We start from the raw sequence: 22,374 nt of genomic DNA on the forward strand, positions 1-22,374 counted from the left end.
GTAATGAAGGATTTAGATAATGACACGTGAAAAAAAGGGCGGTGTGTACAGGGCCCGGGCACATATTCTTTGCGGATCAGCATGCCCCGGTGCATATGTACTCGAGTCCTGTACACAATGCCGTCACACCCTGGGAATTGGTTTCGCTCGAAGCATCGGACCAATGATCACTAAGGATGGGCATGGTAGGTATGTAAAATTTCGGTACGACAATTTCGATTTTCGGTTTCTAAAAATACTATACCATTACAGTACCAAATTCATTCGGTATGGTTCGGTAGTTTAAAGTTCGGTTTCGGTATTTTACGGTACGGTAAATCGGTATCATGTTTTGTTCGACTTCGACTTACATATACTCATATCGTGGAGAATTATGACTTCCGCTACTTAAGAAACGTCTCAATTATTATATACTAAGCACCTTACACATGTAAAAATATTCAAAAAAAAAAAAAGGTACAAGTAATCCCCTTCGTAAATCGATTACACAAAAAAGACATTTAAATCAAAATAGAGTAGTCAAATTTTCAGTGTTTAAACAATTAGTTTTCTAATAATACTAGTTTATATATTTGTTAGTATTATAATACTATGATATATGAATTGTATATGTAATTATATACTTCGGTACGACATTCGGTATTTCGATATTATCTTTATGAATATCGAATACCGTACCGAATACCCAACTTTTTAAAAATGCATACTAAATATCGTATCAAATATCATAATATTAAAATTGCGGTATAATTTTTTTTAATTTTGATATGGTAATCAGTATCTATCATACCATGCCACACCCAATGATCACCCATGACTTTTGTGGCACTAATTTGGTAGTAGTAGGGATCTGTTATGTGGTAGTGGCATGAATGAACTAAATGTGTCACAACGATGGCATAAATGAACTAAATTATTAATGAGTTACATATTTGAATCATTCGGTAAGCTCAGTATCGTATTTGAGCCTTTTCCCCTACTTTAAATAACTTATTTCTAAAAAGATTTTCAAGAAAAATATTTTGAAAGACTAACAATTTGGCTTGGTAAGAAAAAAATTAGGGACCCTGGCTATGTGTGAACACATTGTAGAAATTGTACTTGTTAGTCAGTTTTTATCCTATTATTTGAAGTAGTTTTGTGTTTGGTAAGAACAAAAATAAGAAAAAAAATTAAGGACCCTTCTTCTTGTTGGTTGACAGAGATTCCATGATAATTACCTTGTCGACTACCAGCATATGTCATGTTATTTCAACTATTGTATGATTATCTTTTGTGTTAAGAAATGTACATCAGAGTGGACGTAAAGCACTTATTTATTTTCATGTTGTTTGTTGTTTAATTTTAAGCTTATCAAGTATTGTACCTACTAAAAAAATTTCTATTTTTTCACTGATTTCTTACTGAAAAATATTTAGTGGTTATTTCTCACTGAATGTCTGTGGGAAAATCTAAATAGTAGTGTTTTGTACAAAAAAACTAGGAAGTTTCCCGAGAAGATTTGTGGTAGAGGCCGCCACTTTCAATTTTCAATTGGGAATAAGGCCACTCAATTTCTTTTTCAATTATTTTTCGATATTAGGGCTTAGAAAAAGAGGGATGGGGTATATTTCATAATTTTAAAAAGTTTGGAGGTTTTAAGTTATACACTTAAGTCCTTTTGACTTGTAATAAAATATACAATGCCCCTCTCTCTATCTCCCAAAATATGCATAAGTCCCCCTCTCTCTCTTCACATTTTAAAAAAAAAAAATTATTTTATTACATAGGGAGTAGGAGAAGGGGAAATGGAAGAGGAGATTATAACGTGGGAATTCGAACCTTCACCGACAAGGTGAAAGTGTCAAGTAGTCAACCAACTGAGCTACTAGAGCCCAATTTCTCCACTCTCTTCACTCTCTTCTCTATCAAGACCAATTTCTCCAGTCAATTTTTCTTCTCTCTAGAGCCCAGAAACTCTCCAATCGTTGTCCTCAGGTATGTTAATTAATTTTGCATCAGTGGCAAAACATTTTAAGATCCATATTGCCTATTTAAAAGTATGGTTTGATTAAAAAAAATTTCGATCTTGATAAAAACCTAGGGTTCATAAAGTTTTGTGTTTTTTTTTCCAAACCTTTGAAGTTTTGCCTGTTTTTCCATCGAAACGTGTGTAATTTATACTTATTTTGCTTGTTTTGATCTTTCTTTTTGTGTTTTTGCTTTTTGTAAATTATGATCTATTAATAGACTTTTGGTCGATTATTTTATTCCCTATCTGGAAAACAGGCAAAATAAAGTCCCTATTTGAGAATGGTTCAGATACAACCGCCACGTCCTCATTCAGGATGGTTCAGATACATATGGTTTAGATACATGGTTCAGATACAATTGTGAGTGATGGTTCTTATATCATGGTTCAACAAAGTATGTATTATGTATTGTTTATATATGGATCGTATAAATGCCTAGGTGTAAAGAAAGAAGAGGAGAAATACTCCCCCGTTCTAGTGATATGGTTCAAACCCATTCTACTGTGGATCGTACGGATAAAAAAAGAAGAGGTGGAGAAGTTAGCCGAGATCTAAAAAGAAAAAGAAGTCCAGAAGCTGAGAGTGAGTCCTACTCAGACCGCATTGATGAGTGTAGTGTTGATGGTGATGAAGGAGATAGAGTTGATAGTAGAGTTGAGAATGATGATTATGTATCTGAGAATGGAGGTGTTTGATCAAGAAAGATAATGAAGGAATTTGATCAAGAAAAGAGACAATGGAGGAGTTTTTTCGAGAAAAAAGACAATGGAGGAGTTTGAACTTTTGGTTGGTTTTATATGGGGAAGGATGTATTGTTAAGGTTGTAAATTTAAGATTTTTTTGTTTTATTACAGCTGTAGAGAAATTTGTGGTCCGTCCGTTGAAAAAAAACCAGATGTGCTGGGTCAATTATAAGCCAAACTGGAAATAAACCACCTTAGTTTATAATAACTCACTGCTACGGACAATTTTAGACCATTTTGGTCGATGATAAACCAGAGAAATAAAGGCGACCGTTGGAATGAAAAGCATGCTAAATTTGCACTGGTTTAGTGGAAAAAAAGTTTAAAAATAAATAAAACCCAAATCCCAAACCCAAACCCCTACCCCAAACGCCAAACCCCAAACCCCAAATTGCACAAATCTAAGGGATTGTGGATAGGTATACCATAAACCGACCGTGGTCAATAGCTAACAGTTATCATTTAGGCTCTACTTCACGCATGGTCAATAATTATCCACATGTTATATATAGACCAAGGACAATATTTGTCTAAAAATTCATAAATAAATAAAATAAAATCAATAAAAGGACATGCCACTATTTAAACATTATAATAACACTTTAATAAATATGAGAGTCCCCATCCATTGAGCACATGATCAAAAGAGTTTTAAGACAAGTAATGGTACTTAAAAGGCCAATATTTGTCTAAAAAAGTCATAAATAAATAAATAAAATTTAAAAAGGATATTAAACATTATAATAACACTTTAATACATCATAAGAGAGTCCCCATCCATTGAACACATGATCAAAATAGTTTTAGGATAAGTAATGGTACTTAAAAGTTCAATATTTGTATAAAAAGTCATAAATAAATAAAAATAATTGATATTATTTAAACATTATGATAACACTTTAATATATCATATGAGAGTCCTCATCCATTAGACACATGATCCAAAGAGTTTAAGCACAAGTAATGGTTATCTTTAGAACAAGGTTGTGCTTTGAGAACAATAACTTGTTGTCAGACTAATTGGATAATAGTGTTATGGTTACCATTACTTGTCCTAAAACTCTTTTGATCATGTGTTCAATAGATGGGGCTCTTATATGATTTATTAAATTGTTATTATAATATTTAAATAGTGGTATGTCCTTTTTATTTTATTTATTTATGGCTCTTTTTAGACAAATATTGGCCTTTTAAGTATCATTACTTGTCCTAAAACTCTTTTGATCATGTGTTTAATGGATGGGGACTCTCATATGATGTATTAGAATGTTATTATAATGTTTAAATAGTGGTATGACCTTTTAAAAAAAAATTATGGCTATTTAGACAAATATTAGCCTTTTAAGTATCACTACTTGTCCTAAAACTCTTTTGACCATGTGTTCAATTGACAGGGACTCTCATATGGTGTATTAAAGTGTTATTATAATATTTAAATAGTGTCGTGTACTTTTATTTATTTTATTGTATTTACTTAGGGTTTTTTAGACAAATATTGTTCTTGGTCTATACATAACAATGTGGAAAATTATTGACCATGCGTGACGTCGAGCCTAAATGATAACTGTTAGCTATTGACGACGATCGGTTTTTGGCACACCTATCCACGATCCCTTAGATCTGTGCAATTTGGGGTTTGTGGTTTTTTTTTCTTTTTCCGTACACTCTTCGTCATCACTATCAAAATCATCCCGTCATCTTACTCATAGAAATCAAATTACAACATTTTGAGGTCTCCTCCCATTCACCCATGTAATCACCACCTGCTATAATATATTCTGCAATCGACGCCATAATAAACCTATAATAGACTACGACTATGGTTTATGACTGCAATCGACGCCATAATAAATCGATAATAGACTACGGCTATGGTCTACGACTGCAATCAACGTCGTACTAAGTCACTAGGGATTGATTTTCTGATGAAAAGCCGGATCTTTTGCCGGAAACGGGATCTGAAAAGTGGATAAATCTGGAAATTTTGGAGGGAAATATTTTTTTAATATTTTTTTTGGGGTAATTAAAATGTTGGGGGCCAAAGTGTAGTTTTCAAAATTTTAGGGCTGGGATTTGACACACCACATCTCTGACATGCTGACGTCATAAATGGTGGTCAAAGCACCAATTTTTGAACACTTATGGCCTTTTGGCAAAATAACTTTTCAATATAGCTTTTTGGCTAACTCCCCCAACTTTCCTAGAGTTTCAATGGGATCCCGTTTTCCACCATGCATTTTTCCAGTGAACTGGTTCGTAGAAATGAGGTGGGAAAATCATGTTTTATAGCACAAATTTCTCATTGAATATCGGCGGGAAAGACCTTTATTTCTATTAGTGTGTTGTTTCGTCCAATTCAATAGTTCGAAATGTTGAATGAAATTTTTTATACCCAGATCAGTGGCGGACCTAGTAAGAGCCTAGGGGGTTCATCCAAACCCCCTTCGGCAAAAAATTGCACTGTATATACAAGGTGAAAATTATTTTTTATGCATATATAGCAGACATTGAATCCTTTAGCTTCTTCATTTATGGTTTCTTTATATTTTTGAACCCCCTTGGCATAAATTTTGGCTCCGCCATTGACCCAGATGCACCAGTTGCATCATTCTTGATCACTGTTGCCGTCCATTTATGAAGGTAACCTACGAAAAATGCCTTCAATCACTTATGCTAATTTAATTTACATTGCAACATTGCATAAGGGAGTCAACTAAAACCAATCACTTTAGTTTGTTTGTGAGGCTAGTGAAAGTTACACTTGTATCTCAGGCTTGATAGCTAAAATTTCAGACATACAAATATAAAATTTGAGATTGTCAACTCAAATTTCGGATAACATTATATGAAGTTTGGACCAAACTTCATATGCAAATTTTTGTTATTATAGTTGCATATGTCTAAAATCGATTTCGATGTAATTAAACTTACTACAATTTATAAACTTCGGCTAGTTTTAAATGGGGTTCAAAGATAGGCTAACTATGCACTTCACCAACAAGGCCATGTCTAAAGCCCAAAAGCAACCTACGTTTTCTTATTTAAGTCATACATTATTTTTTTTGGGCAAATCACTTAAGTCGTACATCCTTCAACATTACAAGACAAATGAAAATGATGAAGAATTGTTCTTAGGATTAGATCTTGTATACAGACCAGAGAATTGCAAAAGGACGATGAGGTTCATTTTAAAAGAGCCTATTTTAGAGTAGGCACGTATCTAAATATGCATGTCTAAAAGAATATTAGGTTGATACATAATAAATTCGTCAACTACTTTGACTTAGTAAAAAGAATACAAACCAAGATCTCTCTCTTAATGAAGATAGTAAAAAAGAAAATTACACGCCTTCTTTGACTGAATAACTAGCAGTAGCCACAATGCAGTTAATCCAGTGGATTATTCAACATTTCTGGAAAAATAATAATTAAAAGAAGATTAAAAAAAAAAAAAAACAAAGAATCCAAGCCACTGTTTTAATTTGTACAAAAACAGAATTAAACTTAAATATTGTACTAAATAAAGTAGCTCATAATCAACTTCTTTCTTGTGCCCGCCACATGTATGAATGTGTTAACCAATTTTTTAATCCCATAATTAGTGCTGGATTTCTGTAATACTATTCCATCATTACCAGCAAGAATCCTGTACTTGTCCTTCCTCGTAAAATTTGTACACTCAAATCCTAATGTTGCAGCCAAAATTCTCTGAACATAATTTGCAACATCATGTGGACTTTTCCCAGATGAACACGTGGCATCTTCTGGCAGTTGATTCAAGAATGTTACCTCGTAAGTTGGTCTAGGATTCATGAAGAAAAAAACTGGGTCCATAGCTTTCCATCCCCTAGCTGTTGTTGCATGAAAAAACCCTACTCTATAATTCATAGCCACTGGTACGATTCGATCGGTTAATTCTGCAAAAAGTGCACTGAATCTCAATAAAAACGGTTCCCTACATGTTGTTCCTTCAGGGCACACAACCAAATCTCCTTTCTGTAGTTGACGCTTGATTTTCTGCGAGTCCACGTCCCTAGTTCTGGTCAATCGAACTGTTGGTATCGGCGACATAATCTCGGTTAGTCGGGAGATCGAGTATGTTACGGCAGGAATTTTACGTTGGAGTACGGTCGAGAGGACGACGGGATCCATGAGGGTTCGGTGAGTGCAGACGAACAGTACGCCAGGGTTGGTGGTGGTAGCTGGTGGTGGCGGCTTGCCTTTGACTATGACTTTGCCACCAAATAAAGGAGTTATATAGGGAATTATTGACATTGGAAGTATTACGCCAATGGAAATTCGAATTATAGCTAAAAGGGTGCCTATTGGAATCCATAAAAGGATTATTAGGGCTGAGAATGGTGTTGGACGAATAACAAGTCGACCATCATGGAAAATTACTGGTAATGGCTTGACAATAAGATGGTTGTGGTCCTGATTAATTTTGCTGCTCAAGAATGGTGGTTGTGATTGTTCCTGTTCCATGTCACATTTTTTAAAATGAATTAGTCACACCTATAGCTAAGAAAAATATTTACACTAGCTACTAGATCGTTTAAAACACATAACATGTAATCATTCATAAAAAGTAAGAATAGCTAGTGAATTAATTAGAAAATAAGGCAGATTACCTATTACAACGTATTAAATTACACTTATAGCTAAAAGTTTTTTTTTCCACACACTCAATGTATATAAGTTAAGTTCTTTAGGAATATATGTTTATGAGTTTAACTTCTATTACACTTATTTGTAAAGAAGCTTTACACAATCATATCACTTAAAAGATAAATACTTATTATAAGTATTGAAATACGAGAAAATAAGATAGGGTAACCGACAATAATAGACTAAATTACATCGGCAATGTAAGAAATTGTTATATTTTCAATGTGTATAAGTAAATTAAATCCTATTTTTACACTAATATTAGCATTAAAAGTAAGAACTTAGTTATATACACCGTTAGTATAAATAGTTTTTACACCATCAGACTACTTTAATTTACTCGTTGGAGCGGGTGAATTGTCTTATTTTCAGGTTTACAAATCTTGTAGATATTCTTTAAATGACCTAACAATACAAATATTTTTTACACTAATGATATATAACTTATACCTAAAAGAAAAGAAATCATTTTCTATAGTTGAGCTTGTGTGATAGACTGTTTGATAAGTATGGCGTACGTACCTTGCACAAAGAAAGGAAGGATCTTCCAAATTGTGGCCTACCAAGGCCTAAACTTGGTTGTTCATCACCAAATAATGCAGCAATCCGATCTGAAATCTTGTCAAAATCATCCTTAATAAATCCAGTTGCAAATCCTGATTTACTAACAAGTTCACTACCAACTACTTCATCAGCTCGTAAATGCACTTTCACAAATCTCTCCACCATAATTCTTGGAGTTTTTGTCACCACAACTCTGTTATCACACGAACTAAATATCCTCCAAGACTCCATATTAATGTCATGAAAATAAAACTTAGGTAAGACAGCTCTAGCCACTGATTCAATTTCAGATATTTTTATACCCGCCGTGGCCACAAATATAGTAAGTTTTAACCCATAATCCTCCCTCCCAGAAACCTCGAGGAGTCGAATTATTGGCCATAACATTAGTAACAGAGCAAATCGAATTAGCCCCGATGCCTCGAAAGCCAATAACATGAAGTAACAAAAGGGATTTGGGTCATTCAAGAGAACCCCTTCGAGCTCAGAAACAATAGACTCCATTGATGAACTAATTTCTGATTATTCTCTCCAAAAAAATATTGGTGTGAAATTTTGTAATTTTTTCTAAGGAAAGTTTGATCAAGAAGTGGTTTTTGTAAAGTGTAAACGTTTTCTTTTTTGACCGTGCTCTAACGAGAGAAATGAGGTTGTTTATCTGTTCACAACTAACATTTGATGCATGGAGGACTCTTATTTATATTCAGCTCTAAGACAAATTTTATAATATATTTTCATGCAATGTTAGGATTATACGCCACGTTTATATGCAAAGATTGGTTACTTAACTCGACCAACTATTTTAATCTTATCTCACATTTTTTTTAAACTGTAAATCTGTGAGAGTCACAAGAATTGGGTCTACGTGTCCACCAAATATTGCATGTCTGCTAGGTTCATTTTTAGGTTACTTAGAACATTAAGGCATGGATGAGAGGATTAGTAAACCGTATATAATACAAGTGGTCATTATAAGAGTATTTTATGATTTGTGGCTATTTGTCGCGGTATTGCGGGGAAATTTCTGTATCATCAATTGGTAACGTATAGTAGTAGGCGTTTCAACAATACCTTATTGAAGTTGGACAAAAAGTATTTGAAGTCGTCGTTGCAAACAGTTTGTTTAGGTTAGTTTTTATTCAAATATGTATTTCACTTCCAAACAAGTTTTTCAATTTTTTACAGGTATATCAAATATTGAAATCCTGTATTTACAAATATTAGTCAAACCGATATTTGCAAGTTGAACTTCAATATTGGCGAATACTATAGAATGTTCCGTCCTTATCAAAAATTTTTTTGTCTTACTTTTCTTTTTAGTCAGTTTAAAAAAAAAAAATCTCTTTCTTTTTTTAGCAATATTTTAATTTCAACTTTGCACAACTTATTTAAGACCATTAAAGGATATTTGGTAAATTCTACATATATTTAATTAAGACCATAAATTTAAAAAAAATCTTTATTTTCTTAAACAGTTAAACTCCATGTCAAGTCAAAACGAACAAATAAATTGAAACGGAAGGAATATTATTTTACAGTCAAATTAAATTCTAATTGAAAGGGATGATTTTAATTCAGCTCTACATCTCGTCATCTTGTCTAGAAATTTCCTGTTTGTCCTACACATGTTTTTTTTTTTTCCTTCTATTTTTTGCCATCCCATATACATGTATCAAGCTATGCATGACATAGCCACATAGGTAACGAATAGCTGATGCAAATGGGATGTCCATGCCAACTTAGACTTTCAATATATTTTTGGGATTATGACTCTAAATAGACTAACATTTATGTCTTTCTTTTTATCTTTCAGAGGACAGAATGGTATGTGAACTAGATACATGAGACAATGAGTTTTCAACTTTTCGTAAATGGACATAACGGGGCAACTAGCAGTTGGTGATTTTACACTAAAGTATACTGTTTTAACTAGCTAGTGCCTAGTGGTATTAAAACTCAATTTGGTGAATTCATTTAAGCCATAATTAAGTGTGATAGATAACCCAAGCACATACATGTGAAAATTTAATTCGGTACATCTAGTTAGCTACTATGCATCAAGCTGTTGATCAACATAACCAATTTTACACATTCTCTATCGTATTTATTTATTTTGCCTCCTGGCTCCTAAACAAATTAAAGCAATTAATACAACAGTAGGCTACTAATATGTGTGAATATAGAAAGGAAAGAGACAGGTGTAACTTATAATGACATATCTAAAACAAACAATACCTTGATTGATTACCTCTTCAATCCAGGAACATGCATCATGAAGATGCCTCAGCCCTCATGGGATAAAATTACATGTGTTATTTCTTTTAACTTATATAGACAATATATACTATCAAATTACAACAATAACAAACTCAGTGCGATTTCATAAATGAAGTCTGGGGAGGATTGATAACTACAATTAATAATTGTCTATGAGATTATAACTACAAATAATTGTCTATCGTAAATGCAAATTGACAAATAAGGTAAATAATCTATTAAACCGATTGATTAACTAATATATACAAGTTAAATTCCACTCACCCTTTACTTAATTATCACAATTAAACAAAAAGGCACAAGTTAGGGCTCTAGGAATGGAAACCTTATATTTAACGCAACCCTAATGGTCCAGTTAGCTCCATTATTGGTGGCTATATGAGCAATTTCTTGTACCAAAATCTAATCAAACGACCAATTAACGTCTAATAAGCTTATAGTAATTTGTTGATTTGTACTCATCAAATGATTAAATGACTCATAAATCTCACAGATATTAATGCCTACTGGATCTAAGAATTTACTCCTAGCTGTCTAATTTTGGGTTTGAATCAGCAAACAAGCTAGGTCGACCACAAGTTTAGTACAGTATTTACTCAACCAAACCGAAACTTCCACAAGCTGCTAAATTAATTCTATACTAACTAATGGTCCAAATATAATGTTCTCACTTTCGCCTCGTTAATAAAACATTTAAATAATTGGTTTAAGCTTTATAAGTATTTGGAAATCCAACCTTATTAAATTTGAAGCAGTACAAACATTTAATTCGTTACATTTGTGGAGAATAAACAGCTGTAAATGATAAGTCAAAAAGTGAAAGTTCGTCCACCAAATATTCATACTGAGTATGAGTATTAGACTTGCTAAATTTCTATCTGAAGCTATATACTGGTAGCTCAACTGCTTCTCACCACGTTTTTGTTTTTTTGGCTTTTTTAAAATGACCATCGAAATGCCTATGGAATTTTCTATGACTATCGAAATGCCTATGGAATTTTCTTTCTGATATATATATGTATATATATATATATATATATATATATATATATTTCTCTATTTAAAAAAAAAAGGGAATAGAATAGACATCCATTTGAATATCGCCTATCTATCCTCTTATCATCTCCCTATTTTCTTTTCTATTGTTATATCTACCTGCTCTCTCTTAAAAAATTAGAGATAAAAAGCAGAACGAATCATATATCCTATATCACACATTCATTCCTATATGTTGTTAGTCATCAAGTATTGAACTTATTTTTGGAATTACTCATATCAAAGTCAGTGTTTTACAAGTAACACACTCCATATATAGAATTAGTTGCAAACTTGCAATAAGCAAACATGTTTTGTTCATCAATTAAAAATGCTGACGATTTGACAAAATTTTGCTATCTATTGCCGACGGTGAATCTATTTTTGCAACTTTTTAAAACAATGTTATATTTAAAGGTAGCACTAAAAGATACTATTTGTGCAAATCATTATTCATATTGGTCAATGGACAAAAGACCTAACTATCTAAAGATGGGCCGGACTGAAGATCCACAACCAATGCCCGTTAACCAAAACTTGGACTTGTCAAAATCCATCATTCACATACTCCATCAATTTCTAATGGGAAGCTTATGCAAATACACCTTTTGTCATCTAATTTACCATATATGGCCGAACTATACACTACTTATATACTTCGGCTGTATATGTTGTATATAGGTATGTATATATTGTGTATAGGTATATTTAGTATATTTCATACACTACTTATACACTGTGTACATATTTTGTAAACTAGATGACTGAATGGTATTTGCCTATAAAATCCATATCAGAACAGTTTGGGAGAGGGAAATGAAAGATCTAAACTTTTCTTATTGCTAAATACAAAGTACTAAGTGAAACATATGTATATTAGGCGGAAAAAGAATACTCTATTATTTTAACCAACTCACTAATTACAGCAATGTGTCACTTTTTCCTATTGGCTAAACCACAAAATGATTACATCAGACTAATTGATCTCTTACACTAAAGTTAGAACAATACCGTTCATAGAGCTCTGACTATATCACTTCATGCCAGCAAAAATTCTTAAATTTCCAGTTGAAGCAGAAAATGTAGATATTTATGTATTCCTGTGAGTTGCAAAATCCAAATGATAACTTTACTTTTTATATCTCTAGACCAAACTTTCAAACAAGCGCTTGAGACTTGGGCAGCTTGTGTTGCACCTCAACTATTTTACAGATATTTGTTACTTCTCATCAGCACCGGTCATCATCGTTCTAATTAATAATTAATATTACCATGTAGTAGTTCTAAAAACACCGTGGTAGAAGCCATCTTGTAGTCAATGTTAAAATCACTTAAGAGCCTTTGGACTAGCTAGGAAAAGAGAAAAAAAGCAAGAAAGGTATAATGGAGAATTGGAGATATCAGATATTATTAACCAGCAGAGTAAATGTTGATAGAATAGTTTGTTCATAAATAGAAGATCAATACACAGACTTGTACTAAGAAAAATGGAAAAAAAAAGTTGCAACATTGAATTAACACTTGAACATACATGTTACGCCCAAGGTTCATTGTCTTATCGCAACAGTAGAAATGTTCGTACCATTAAGTGGGAGGGCAAAAGGTAATGAGATACCGCGGCGCCTTACAACTCTTAAGTCCAGTAGATTCATCAAAGGCATAGCTATAAGACCTAGGGCAAATAGTCTTAAACAACCGCGAAAACGCGGTTGGTTTGCAAGTGTTCTTACTAGCAAATTCCCCAGTGCAGCAGTATATGGGATCATTAGTAGCAAGACAAGCACTCTTACACCCGACAACTTTGCCTTTGCACTTAATTGCCAAATATGCAGGGCAACATTCATTCAAATCAGCTTCACAGGCAGCTACTCCACAACCAGCACTACCTGTTGGGATCGAAATAACATGGCGTCATGCAGAAGCGAACAATTGCAAAACTTCGAACCAAGATAAACCAGAAACAAAAGAAATGTATATTAAGAGAGGCACACTACCGCCAATCGGGATCATAGCAACGGGGATATTAAATCCATCAACTAAACTGACATCATAGTAATGTTGTGGATTGTTTGAGGTTCCTAATGTCATTTCCACGAGCGTAGCAGGGGGGATTCCTCCGGCCCCTGAACAATGCAGAAGGCCGGAGCAATCCCCTGTCTGGCAAGAACCTTTGCCATTTTCGTCGAAACAACAACCTTGTCTGCCCCATATTCTACCTGACCATAGATTAGGCAGTTCAATTACTACTTGTTGGCCAATTTTGAGATGGAACCCACCATTGTTAGGTGTCTCATGCCCTGCTGTCCCAAGAATTCCAGGCCATATGCTTTCTTTGCAATTGTTCACTATAAGCAGTTGAGTTCCATCTGCATATGATAAACAAACATTAGACAATTAGTACATTTTGACAAATTTCAATCTATGGAAAACGTAACAGTCGTGACAAAAAGAAAAGTCGCACGAACTATTCAGTCATGCATAGTACAGGGAAGGGCTGCATCCCTATGCAGCCTACTGACAGATTCCATATATTGAAAACGAGTGAAAAACTTAACAACAACAACATACCCCGTGTAGTCCAACAAAATGGGGTCTGGGGACGTGTGAAAAACTTAACGAACATGAAAAATATATATCGGGAGAGAATTATTACTTGAAAAAGATAGATAAAAGGCCAAAGATAGCAAAAGCAAGAGATGTAAATTAGTTCTCATGTTCTTCTGAATTTTTGTTCTAGATTTGAGTGAGAAAGTAAGCAAAGGGTCACTATATGTAAAGGAAGAGAATATGAGTGCTACTGGTTGTGCAAACGTGTGAAAATTGTTGTTATTTTGGATAAAAACTGTATAGGTCATGTTGAAGAGGTGGTAGCAGTTAAGGGGAGGTACTCGATGAGCAGTTTCTCCATGTTCCATTTTTTCCTGACAAAATGCATCACCTATTAGGTAATACAAACGAACTTTTGGTCACTCAATTATTAATAAGTGATAAATTTAGTTCTTGTGATATATGACTCAGAAAATTAGACCTTCAATTTGTTTATGTGTTCAAATTAGACCTTCAATTTGTTTATGTGTTCTTTTGATCCCTTTCCGCAAAACATATGTTATATTTCACTATTTTTAGAAGTATTGTATAGGCTAAACCTAAAACATGTGTGATTAAATGGTGGAACGGTTAATAATCATGAACAATTGTGAATATTTACTAGTAAAGGAATCAAAAGTGACATTTCACGTAATTGTAAGTTAAATTTATTTAGTCAGATATCAAAAATATTAGAATTAGAATTTACTAGTAAATAGTTGAGAGATAAAAAATATTGTTAAACATCTATGTTAATTGGTAATCTAATAAATATAGTGACTAACCTATTATCACATATTAAAATTCATGGTGGTGTATATAATTTAAACCCTTATTCTCTTTTTTTTTTTTTGGGGGGTCATGAAACCCTTATTCTCAATGTTATTTTATCACTATTAAATTCATCTTTCTTCGTTATCTTTACAAGATAATGTATCATGATTGTGTCTACTTTACTTTGCACATCTATTTAACTTATCTTGTTCAGAGCTGGCAATCACACCAAAAAAATTAAATCCGTTAACAGAGGGATTTGAAAATGGTTTAGCTAATTTTCCACTTTGTTATGTGAAAAAGTTAGAAAAACAGATTCCTTAAAAGCTTCTCTCTGGGACTCTGGGTCATCCACTGGATAAAGTGATTACATTATTTTTTTAAAAATACAGTGACGCCTCTTACTTTTTTATTTTTTAATATTAATAGTCATAGTGTGGTGGGTTCTCGTTAATAAAGGAGCTTTTAGTGTGCAAGTGTAACTATGTTTCATGATTGATAAAGTCATTTTGCACTTATTCCTACAATTATAGATCTCGAGGAGAAATGAGCAATTTTATTTTATTATTTTGTACAAGAAAAAGAGCAATTCTTGAAACTCCAAATGAGTAGTCTCATGGTAACCGTGTACATGTACACTGAAATCTGTAGCCCTCATTCACATTTTTTTTTTTCGTAATTCAAGTTTATGCACAGCCTATGTAAAAATATTTCGATAACCAGGTACATATAAATTGGTCTGATAAATGTTAAGGTCTTTTGATAAAAATGGTAGCTACCAGGCTTAGTTAAACTATATTGATCACGTAAAACATTTACACTATACATACAACTTATTTTTTTCTACTCAACAGCATGTGAATCAATCTCATAACCGCTTATTACTAATAATATTATCCTATTAACCAAAAAAAAAAGATACATGCTAAAGGAACAGGGTTTCTATCAAGATTCTCCAAGGAAAATTGCACTATTCATATACGAGTGACTGGTATATTAACTGTTGATGCCACGTTAAGCTTTTCTTTTTCAGCAGCACAAAAATCATTTTTAACTATAAATTCCATTATTATTATGCGTACAAGCCTTTCAATATTTATTATTCATAAGAAAGGTGAAAATGCATTACCAGAAACACTTGACAATTACTTTATGGATGTCATCTCTTAACTCTGAATTTTTTGTTGTTATCTCTTTTTGGTACAACTATTTAGTAAATGAACTTGTTTTCTCTTATAAGTAACTTTTAGATTTTTTAGACAATAGTCTTAGGATCTCTTTTGAATAAGCTAAAAATCTTACGAGAGAAAGTTAGACTACGGTCTAAAAGTTTGCATACATTATATGATAGTCTAATATTTTGTCGGTCCCAAGGTCTATATTTGCACAAGTTTTAAAACTAGGGACAAAATCTAAATGGTAGCCTAAAAATATAATATTTGCTATAATAAGTCCTTTTCATTTGAAGCTACAAAATTGAATAAGGCCTCCAAAAAGGATGAAGTTTCATGTGGTCAGCAGAAAAGCATCTTGGGCCGGGACTGCAGAATATTACGGGCCTGGAGTTCTAAGAAATAGATAAATTAGTTAAAGAACGAGCCAGGCCCTGTGTTCAATTGATTGAAACTGATCTAATGAAGTGATTAACATGTTCCTTACATAATGGATTCAATTACTGTTACTTCCATTAAATTGATGATTGCAGGTCTGTAATGCTAAGATCGAGACATTCAAAAAGCCGGCCAATTTCCTAGACGGTATATATAGATTATACATAGTTATACCCATATTATACATTGATTATACATATATTATACATCTACTGGCAATTTTTTTTATTTTTTTTGGTTTTTTGGTTTTTGTTTAAGCTATTGGGTGGGCGACCATTTATGTTAATTATTTGATCGGGGATTCCGAACTATGTACATTTGCTTCCATGTATCTTTGATGTACATTTGAATTGGCTTCTAATTTGGGACCTAGCTAGGCCATTTACCACAAAAGTATGATCCGCAAACTATATAGTTTCTGGCTATATATGAACCCTCTGAATCTATTCAGGTGAAGTGTGTCTATTCTGGGAAACTGTGTAAAGAACATCTAGAGTAATTCGTAATTATGCTTCTACTTGTTTTTTTAATTGTTTTAGAGTTCACCCCGACATAAGGCTTCCATGCAAGAGAGGTTAAATCTAATCGCTAGAGTTTGTTGTATATTTTGATGAAGAGAAATAATGCTTATATTTGACAAACTTAAATGATCAAAAACTGTTCACGAGTATATTTAAGTGACTATTTTAAACCTACGCAACACATAAGAGATCATATTTTAAATTTTTTCGCTTCTAGCATAATAAATTTTTCAAATTCACTTTATGACTTGTTTAAGGAGACAGTGGAGGAAGTTGGAATGAGGAATGTGTTGGAAGTAGTTCCTGGTAGTGATAAGCGATTTGGATCCTGATCCAAACTCCAAACAAAATTTTGAAATGAAAAAAAGAAACTTCTTACCACAAAGATGCTGGAGATTTTGGGTGAAAGATTGCAGTAAGTGCCAAAGACACACTACTTTAGGGTGGGTGCCATTGATGAAATGCCAACTTGTGAATATTTTATGGCCCTTAAGATGTTAGTATATATATATGTATGTACTTTTCTCACCTTTTATCCATCCTGTCTGAGAGTGCATATTATAGGTAGTGCCAAAGGAAATATTAAGTCCCTCTTCAACCTGAACCCTTTCACCGTAAGTGGTTTTACGTCTTCAGGCGTTTATGGCCTTTGAAAACTTGGCATGTATGTATTTGATTAGTATTTTTTACAAATGGAGTTAAATTTAAGTATTTTTGTTAATTTCTCTCTTTCATAGTACCCTTGTTTAGCTAGTGAGGTCTACTTACAGTATGAAGCACTACGGCAGTAAAATTAGACCATGAAAATATAATTATGTCAATCCGTCAAGTTTGGATGGGTTAGTGACGTGACCATTTATTAGCTCAGTCTATTGTAACCCGTTCAATCAGTTCATCTAAAAGTTGAGCTAAAAAAATCCTGTCAAACAAATTTTGGTCAAATTGCACGAATTGCCTTGATATGTTGTATATAGCTATAATAGATAATTTTTATTAGGTAATTAAATAAATCATAAGAAAATAAACAAAAAAATAGAAAGATGTAAGAGTCCAATAGGTGGGGTATTGACCCATTCTTTAGTCTATCTTGACTCAAATCAACTTATAGCCTGTTTGGCCAAACTTATTTTTCCCCCAAAAGTACTTATTTTTTCAATAAGTGCTTATTTTAAAAAAAGTGAGGTGTTTGGCCAAGCTTTTGGGAGAAAATAAGTACTTTTGGGGAGTAGCAGAAGCAGTTTTTCAAAAGCTAAAAAAAAAAAAAAATTGTCCAAAAGCACTTTTTTGAAAAGTACTTTTGAGAAAAATATAGAAGCACTTTTTAAAAGTTTGGTCAAACACAAACTGTTTTTAGCCAAAAGTACTTTTTTTGAAAAGTATTTTTTTTGAAAAATACTTTTGAAAAAAATACTTTTCAAAATAAGCAGTTTTTAGAAGTTTGGCCAAACAGGCTATTAGTCGATAACTTAACAACCTGCTTATTTTACAGGGCCATTTTCACACTCTCAAATTTAGTCAAATACACCCATTTGACACCCTTACTTTATTCTTCATAATGCTCTTTGATTTGAGGGAATATTTTGTTAATAGCCTCAAGCAAGTCCCTATAATGTTCTACTGCATTTAGTAACTTCTGGTTGTGAGGGTCCATGAAAACAAATTTTAGACAGCTTGGACTTGGTCTTTCTCAATGCTTTAAGCCACATGGGCTGTTAAATACTCACTTCATTCACTTTTATTTATCCAGTATTTTAAAAATAAATTTTCACTTTTAGCATATCAAAACAAGACAATTTTTTTTTCCTACTTTATTTATAGTATTAAATACTCACTTCAAATTCAATAAAAATATACATTATTTAATATGAGTACATTGACAAATTATGCACTTCATTTATTATTTTTTCAAGGTGTGCATAATGAAAAATGGACAAATAAAAGTGAGCATAGAGTAGTACTACTTCCATAAATTCTGCCATGTTCCAGCATTATATTTGGCACTATACATTACGGAGAAGGGTCAATCCCTTTTTAATAAGAATCAGCAAGAGTCATTCATTTAAGAAAATATATACTCCCTCCGTCTACTTTTAAATGTCTAGTATTTTAAAAATATATTTTTACTTTTAGTATATCAAAAGGAAATAATTTATTTTTTCTAATTTACCCATAGTATTAATTACTCACTTCAAATTATTTTCAAATCCAATAAAAATATGCATCAATTAATATGAATACATTGCTAAATTATGTACTCCATTTATTATTTCTTAAAAGACATGAAAAGTTCAAAGTGAACAAGTAAAAATGAACGGAGGAAATACGTGACAAAAATGGTAGAGGCGTAAATATGACGTGGTGTGTGATAAAATATTTAATTAAAATTTTAATGCGGGATCCACCGCTTCATGCTCCCATTTCACCTTCTTTTCGTCCTCTTCAATCTTCTCTCCCATCTTTTTTCTCATTTTCTGTTTTTCATTAATTTTAAAACCCTTTTCTTCTTTTTTCTCATTTTTTGTTTTTCATTAATTTTAAAACCAATTCTATTATACGCATATCAAAATTCTTTAAGACACTCTTCCGTTTTGTTATCCAATTTTTCAATTTCCTCTTAATAATTCAGTTAAACTCTAAACAAGCTTAAGAGAAAATAATTGGTACTTGAAAAATAAGTTTTTAATTCAAAAATTGATAACTAAAAATGAATTTAGGATACTTCTAAAAGTAAAAACACGTTGTAAAATTTATTGGACTTCCTTTTTTTTTTTCTTTTTGAATTTTGGTATATATTCAAAGTTGTTTCATTCTACGCTTGAGAAATCCAAAATTGTAAGTGTCATTAAAATAGACCCTGAATCTAGGGCCGTACAAAAATCGATTTAAACCGATAAACTGAACCGAAAAAAATATGAATGATTTACCAATATCGAGTTATTGAGTTAATGATTTTATATGATTTTGTAAGTTTTTATATTGGACTACCAGTTCGATTTTTTACTTCTAAGTTTTTATTAACGGTTAAACCGATAACCCAATAATAAACAAGGTCTTATTAAAATTACCTTTTTAAGTATATTTCAGTGATATTTTTGTGAAAAATGTGGGAGGCCAAACCAGTTATGTTTGAAAACTTTGTTAGTTCGGTTTATTGGTTAAACCGATTCTGCATAGCTCTAGATTTAGAGTCTACTTTAATACACTTAGAATTTCAAAATTTTCGGGTGCATAATGTAGCAGCTTTGACTTAAATATATACCAAAAGGAAAAGGAAAAGGAAAAAAAGGAAGTCCAATAATTTTTTCAAGGTGTTTTTACTCTTAGTAGTATTCTAAATTCATTTTAGTTATTAGCTTTGAAATTTTCTTTTTTTGCAAGTGCAAATTATTTTCTTTTAAGTTTATTCGGAGTTTAACTGTAAGAAAAAACTGAAAAATTGGATAACCGGAAGAATATCTTAAAAAAATTTGTTCTGTATATAATAGAATTGGTTTTAAAATTAATAAAAAAGAAAAAATGAAAAAAAAAAGAGGAAAAGAGTTTTAAAATTAATGAAAAACAGAAAATGAGAAAAAAGAGGAGAGAGAAGATTGAAGAAGACGAAAAGAAGGTGAAAGAAGGAGCATGAAGTGGTAGGTCTCGCATTCAAAATTTCAATTAAATACTCCTCTCATACATCACGTCATATTTATGCCTCTCCCATTATAAATTTTTTCGTTATAGTAATGGAGTGTGAAATGGACTATCTAGTTTGTTGTTTACAGGGAGAGGAAGATCAGGAACAGGATTGTAGATTGTACGTGTTGCCAACACCAACACCAACCCCAACACATTTTTAACATAGTGTGATACTGGTTTAACTAAGCCCGTACCTCTTTTTTTATTTTCAAAAAATCTTGTACCATTAAGAGTATCATATTTAGACTTCGCTTCTTTTCCTTGTCAACTTTTAATATGAAATTTTGTTTGCACACCTAACAATACGATCATATTAAGCTTGTTCATGACCAAGTTTTGAACACGGAACTATTCTCAGACGCAGGAGCAGAGAAATTCATTTAATATGTCCAAATAATTTATTCAAACCATTAACAAAATAATAATCTCTCCGGAACTCAATAAGTAAAAAAGAGGCGTAGTGCAAAACCCATAAACTAAATATCTTGACTGCATCTCTGCTTGGAGAATGGAAAATTCTCGTTTTTCCTCTAGTATCAAGTTCCAGGAAGTATATATGTGCCCTCTTCTTTTCTCTTTACATTCTGAAATTACACAAAGTAATGTTTGGCAAATCTATATATAATATAAAGCTAGGCATAAAAAAGGTGATGTGGCATCTTTGTGTGGCCTCCATCGCTATTTATCTTTTTTATCAATTTTTTGACATTTTTCTCTTATATTTCCCTCAAAATATTTGCTGAAAATTAAAATCACTCTATCAATAAGTCTATAATTATCTACATTTATTGCTCCAGCAAAAGGGAAAAACATTGTATCTATTTAGTTTACAGTCGTGTCTATTAAATTTAATATTAGATATTAGTTTCTCTCCCCCCATAAGCCTTTTCGTTAAAACTGTTTCTGATTGTCATTGCACTTAATAGACACGATTCCTTAATTTAATAAGTGCAACAATCCGACTATTTATAGAGTTGCCTCCAAAGGCCTCTTACATTATTGCTGAAATCATGTAATTGGAGGGTAAGTTAATTTTCTTTTATTCCACCTTTTATAAATTTTCTTACTGATTCATCTTATTTGATTAAAAAGTTGGTTCTTTTTCTTTTCTCTTACCTGTATAGGATCATATTTGAGATAGTAGGGAAGCTCCAAATGCTTTAACCGTTAAGCTGAAGAATTAGAAGTATATACAAATGGATGAAGAAATAAAATAGAGGCTATTGACTATTGAAATAGTTTAAGGAAGTAATATGAAAGAGCCTAGGCTTTTGAGTGTCAAGCAATTGAAGTCTTCTAAAATTGTTGTAATGGTGATATCAAGCATTATATCCTTCACACTTTACCAAAAGAATTTAGCGAAGGGTATGATCAAACTCTGGCTTTTGTTGTCATCGTTCGGACATAGCTGTTTGAAATTTTAGATTATTTTATACATTCACTTGCTTTCTTAGATTCTATCTGAATTTCATTCTTTAATCTCTCCTGTACTTTTGATACACACAAACGTTCCATTTCTATCTTTTCTTTTCATTTTAAAATTTGTGTTATTGTGTAATAAATAGGTTTTTGTGATCTATATCCATCAGTCACAAAATAATTGAGAATTTATATGTTTGTTTGGTGAGAGTCCTTTTATTTAGTGGCAAGAATACACATTAAAAGTGTTATCATGAGTTTTAAACTTACGAATTTTTATTCTAAATTTGGGTTTTGTTTTTATCAAATGTGTTCAATGTTGCTAAATTGCTAGTTGTTGTATGCGGTGTTCAATTTATAAATGTTAAAAACAAATGATGCATAAAATTTTGATAATTTTTTCTCTGTCCACTACATGAGTTATCTCTAGACCTGACTTTACAAGTCTATTTCTATTTGTACGCTACTTATATTATTACTTTGGGAA

General features: G+C 32.2%; 2 protein-coding genes across 3 annotated transcripts; both read right to left on the bottom strand.

Moving 5' to 3' along the window:
* Window positions 1-6,139: 6,139 nt before the first annotated feature.
* On the bottom strand, window positions 6,140-8,700 carry LOC132640343 (glycerol-3-phosphate acyltransferase 5-like). Its single transcript, XM_060356900.1, has 2 exons — window positions 7,946-8,700; window positions 6,140-7,231 (listed from the first exon to the last, which is right to left on the bottom strand). The coding sequence occupies exons 1-2, from the start codon at window positions 8,489-8,491 to the stop codon at window positions 6,272-6,274; spliced, it is 1,506 nt and encodes a 501-aa protein (XP_060212883.1). The 5' UTR covers window positions 8,492-8,700; the 3' UTR covers window positions 6,140-6,271.
* Window positions 8,701-12,704: 4,004 nt separating this feature from the next.
* On the bottom strand, window positions 12,705-14,240 carry LOC132642260 (thaumatin-like protein). 2 transcript variants are annotated; one of them, XM_060359511.1, is made up of 3 exons: window positions 13,953-14,240; window positions 13,294-13,665; window positions 12,705-13,185 (listed from the first exon to the last, which is right to left on the bottom strand). In XM_060359511.1, the coding sequence occupies exons 1-3, from the start codon at window positions 14,212-14,214 to the stop codon at window positions 12,884-12,886; spliced, it is 936 nt and encodes a 311-aa protein (XP_060215494.1). In that variant the 5' UTR covers window positions 14,215-14,240; the 3' UTR covers window positions 12,705-12,883. The 2 variants fall into 2 exon arrangements, with proteins under 2 accessions (XP_060215494.1, XP_060215495.1); XM_060359512.1 differs by having other exon boundaries at window positions 13,868-14,000.
* Window positions 14,241-22,374: the final 8,134 nt, after the last annotated feature.

Source organism: Lycium barbarum, chromosome 5 (assembly GCF_019175385.1).
Source record: "Lycium barbarum isolate Lr01 chromosome 5, ASM1917538v2, whole genome shotgun sequence".
NCBI lineage: Eukaryota > Viridiplantae > Streptophyta > Magnoliopsida > Solanales > Solanaceae > Lycium > Lycium barbarum.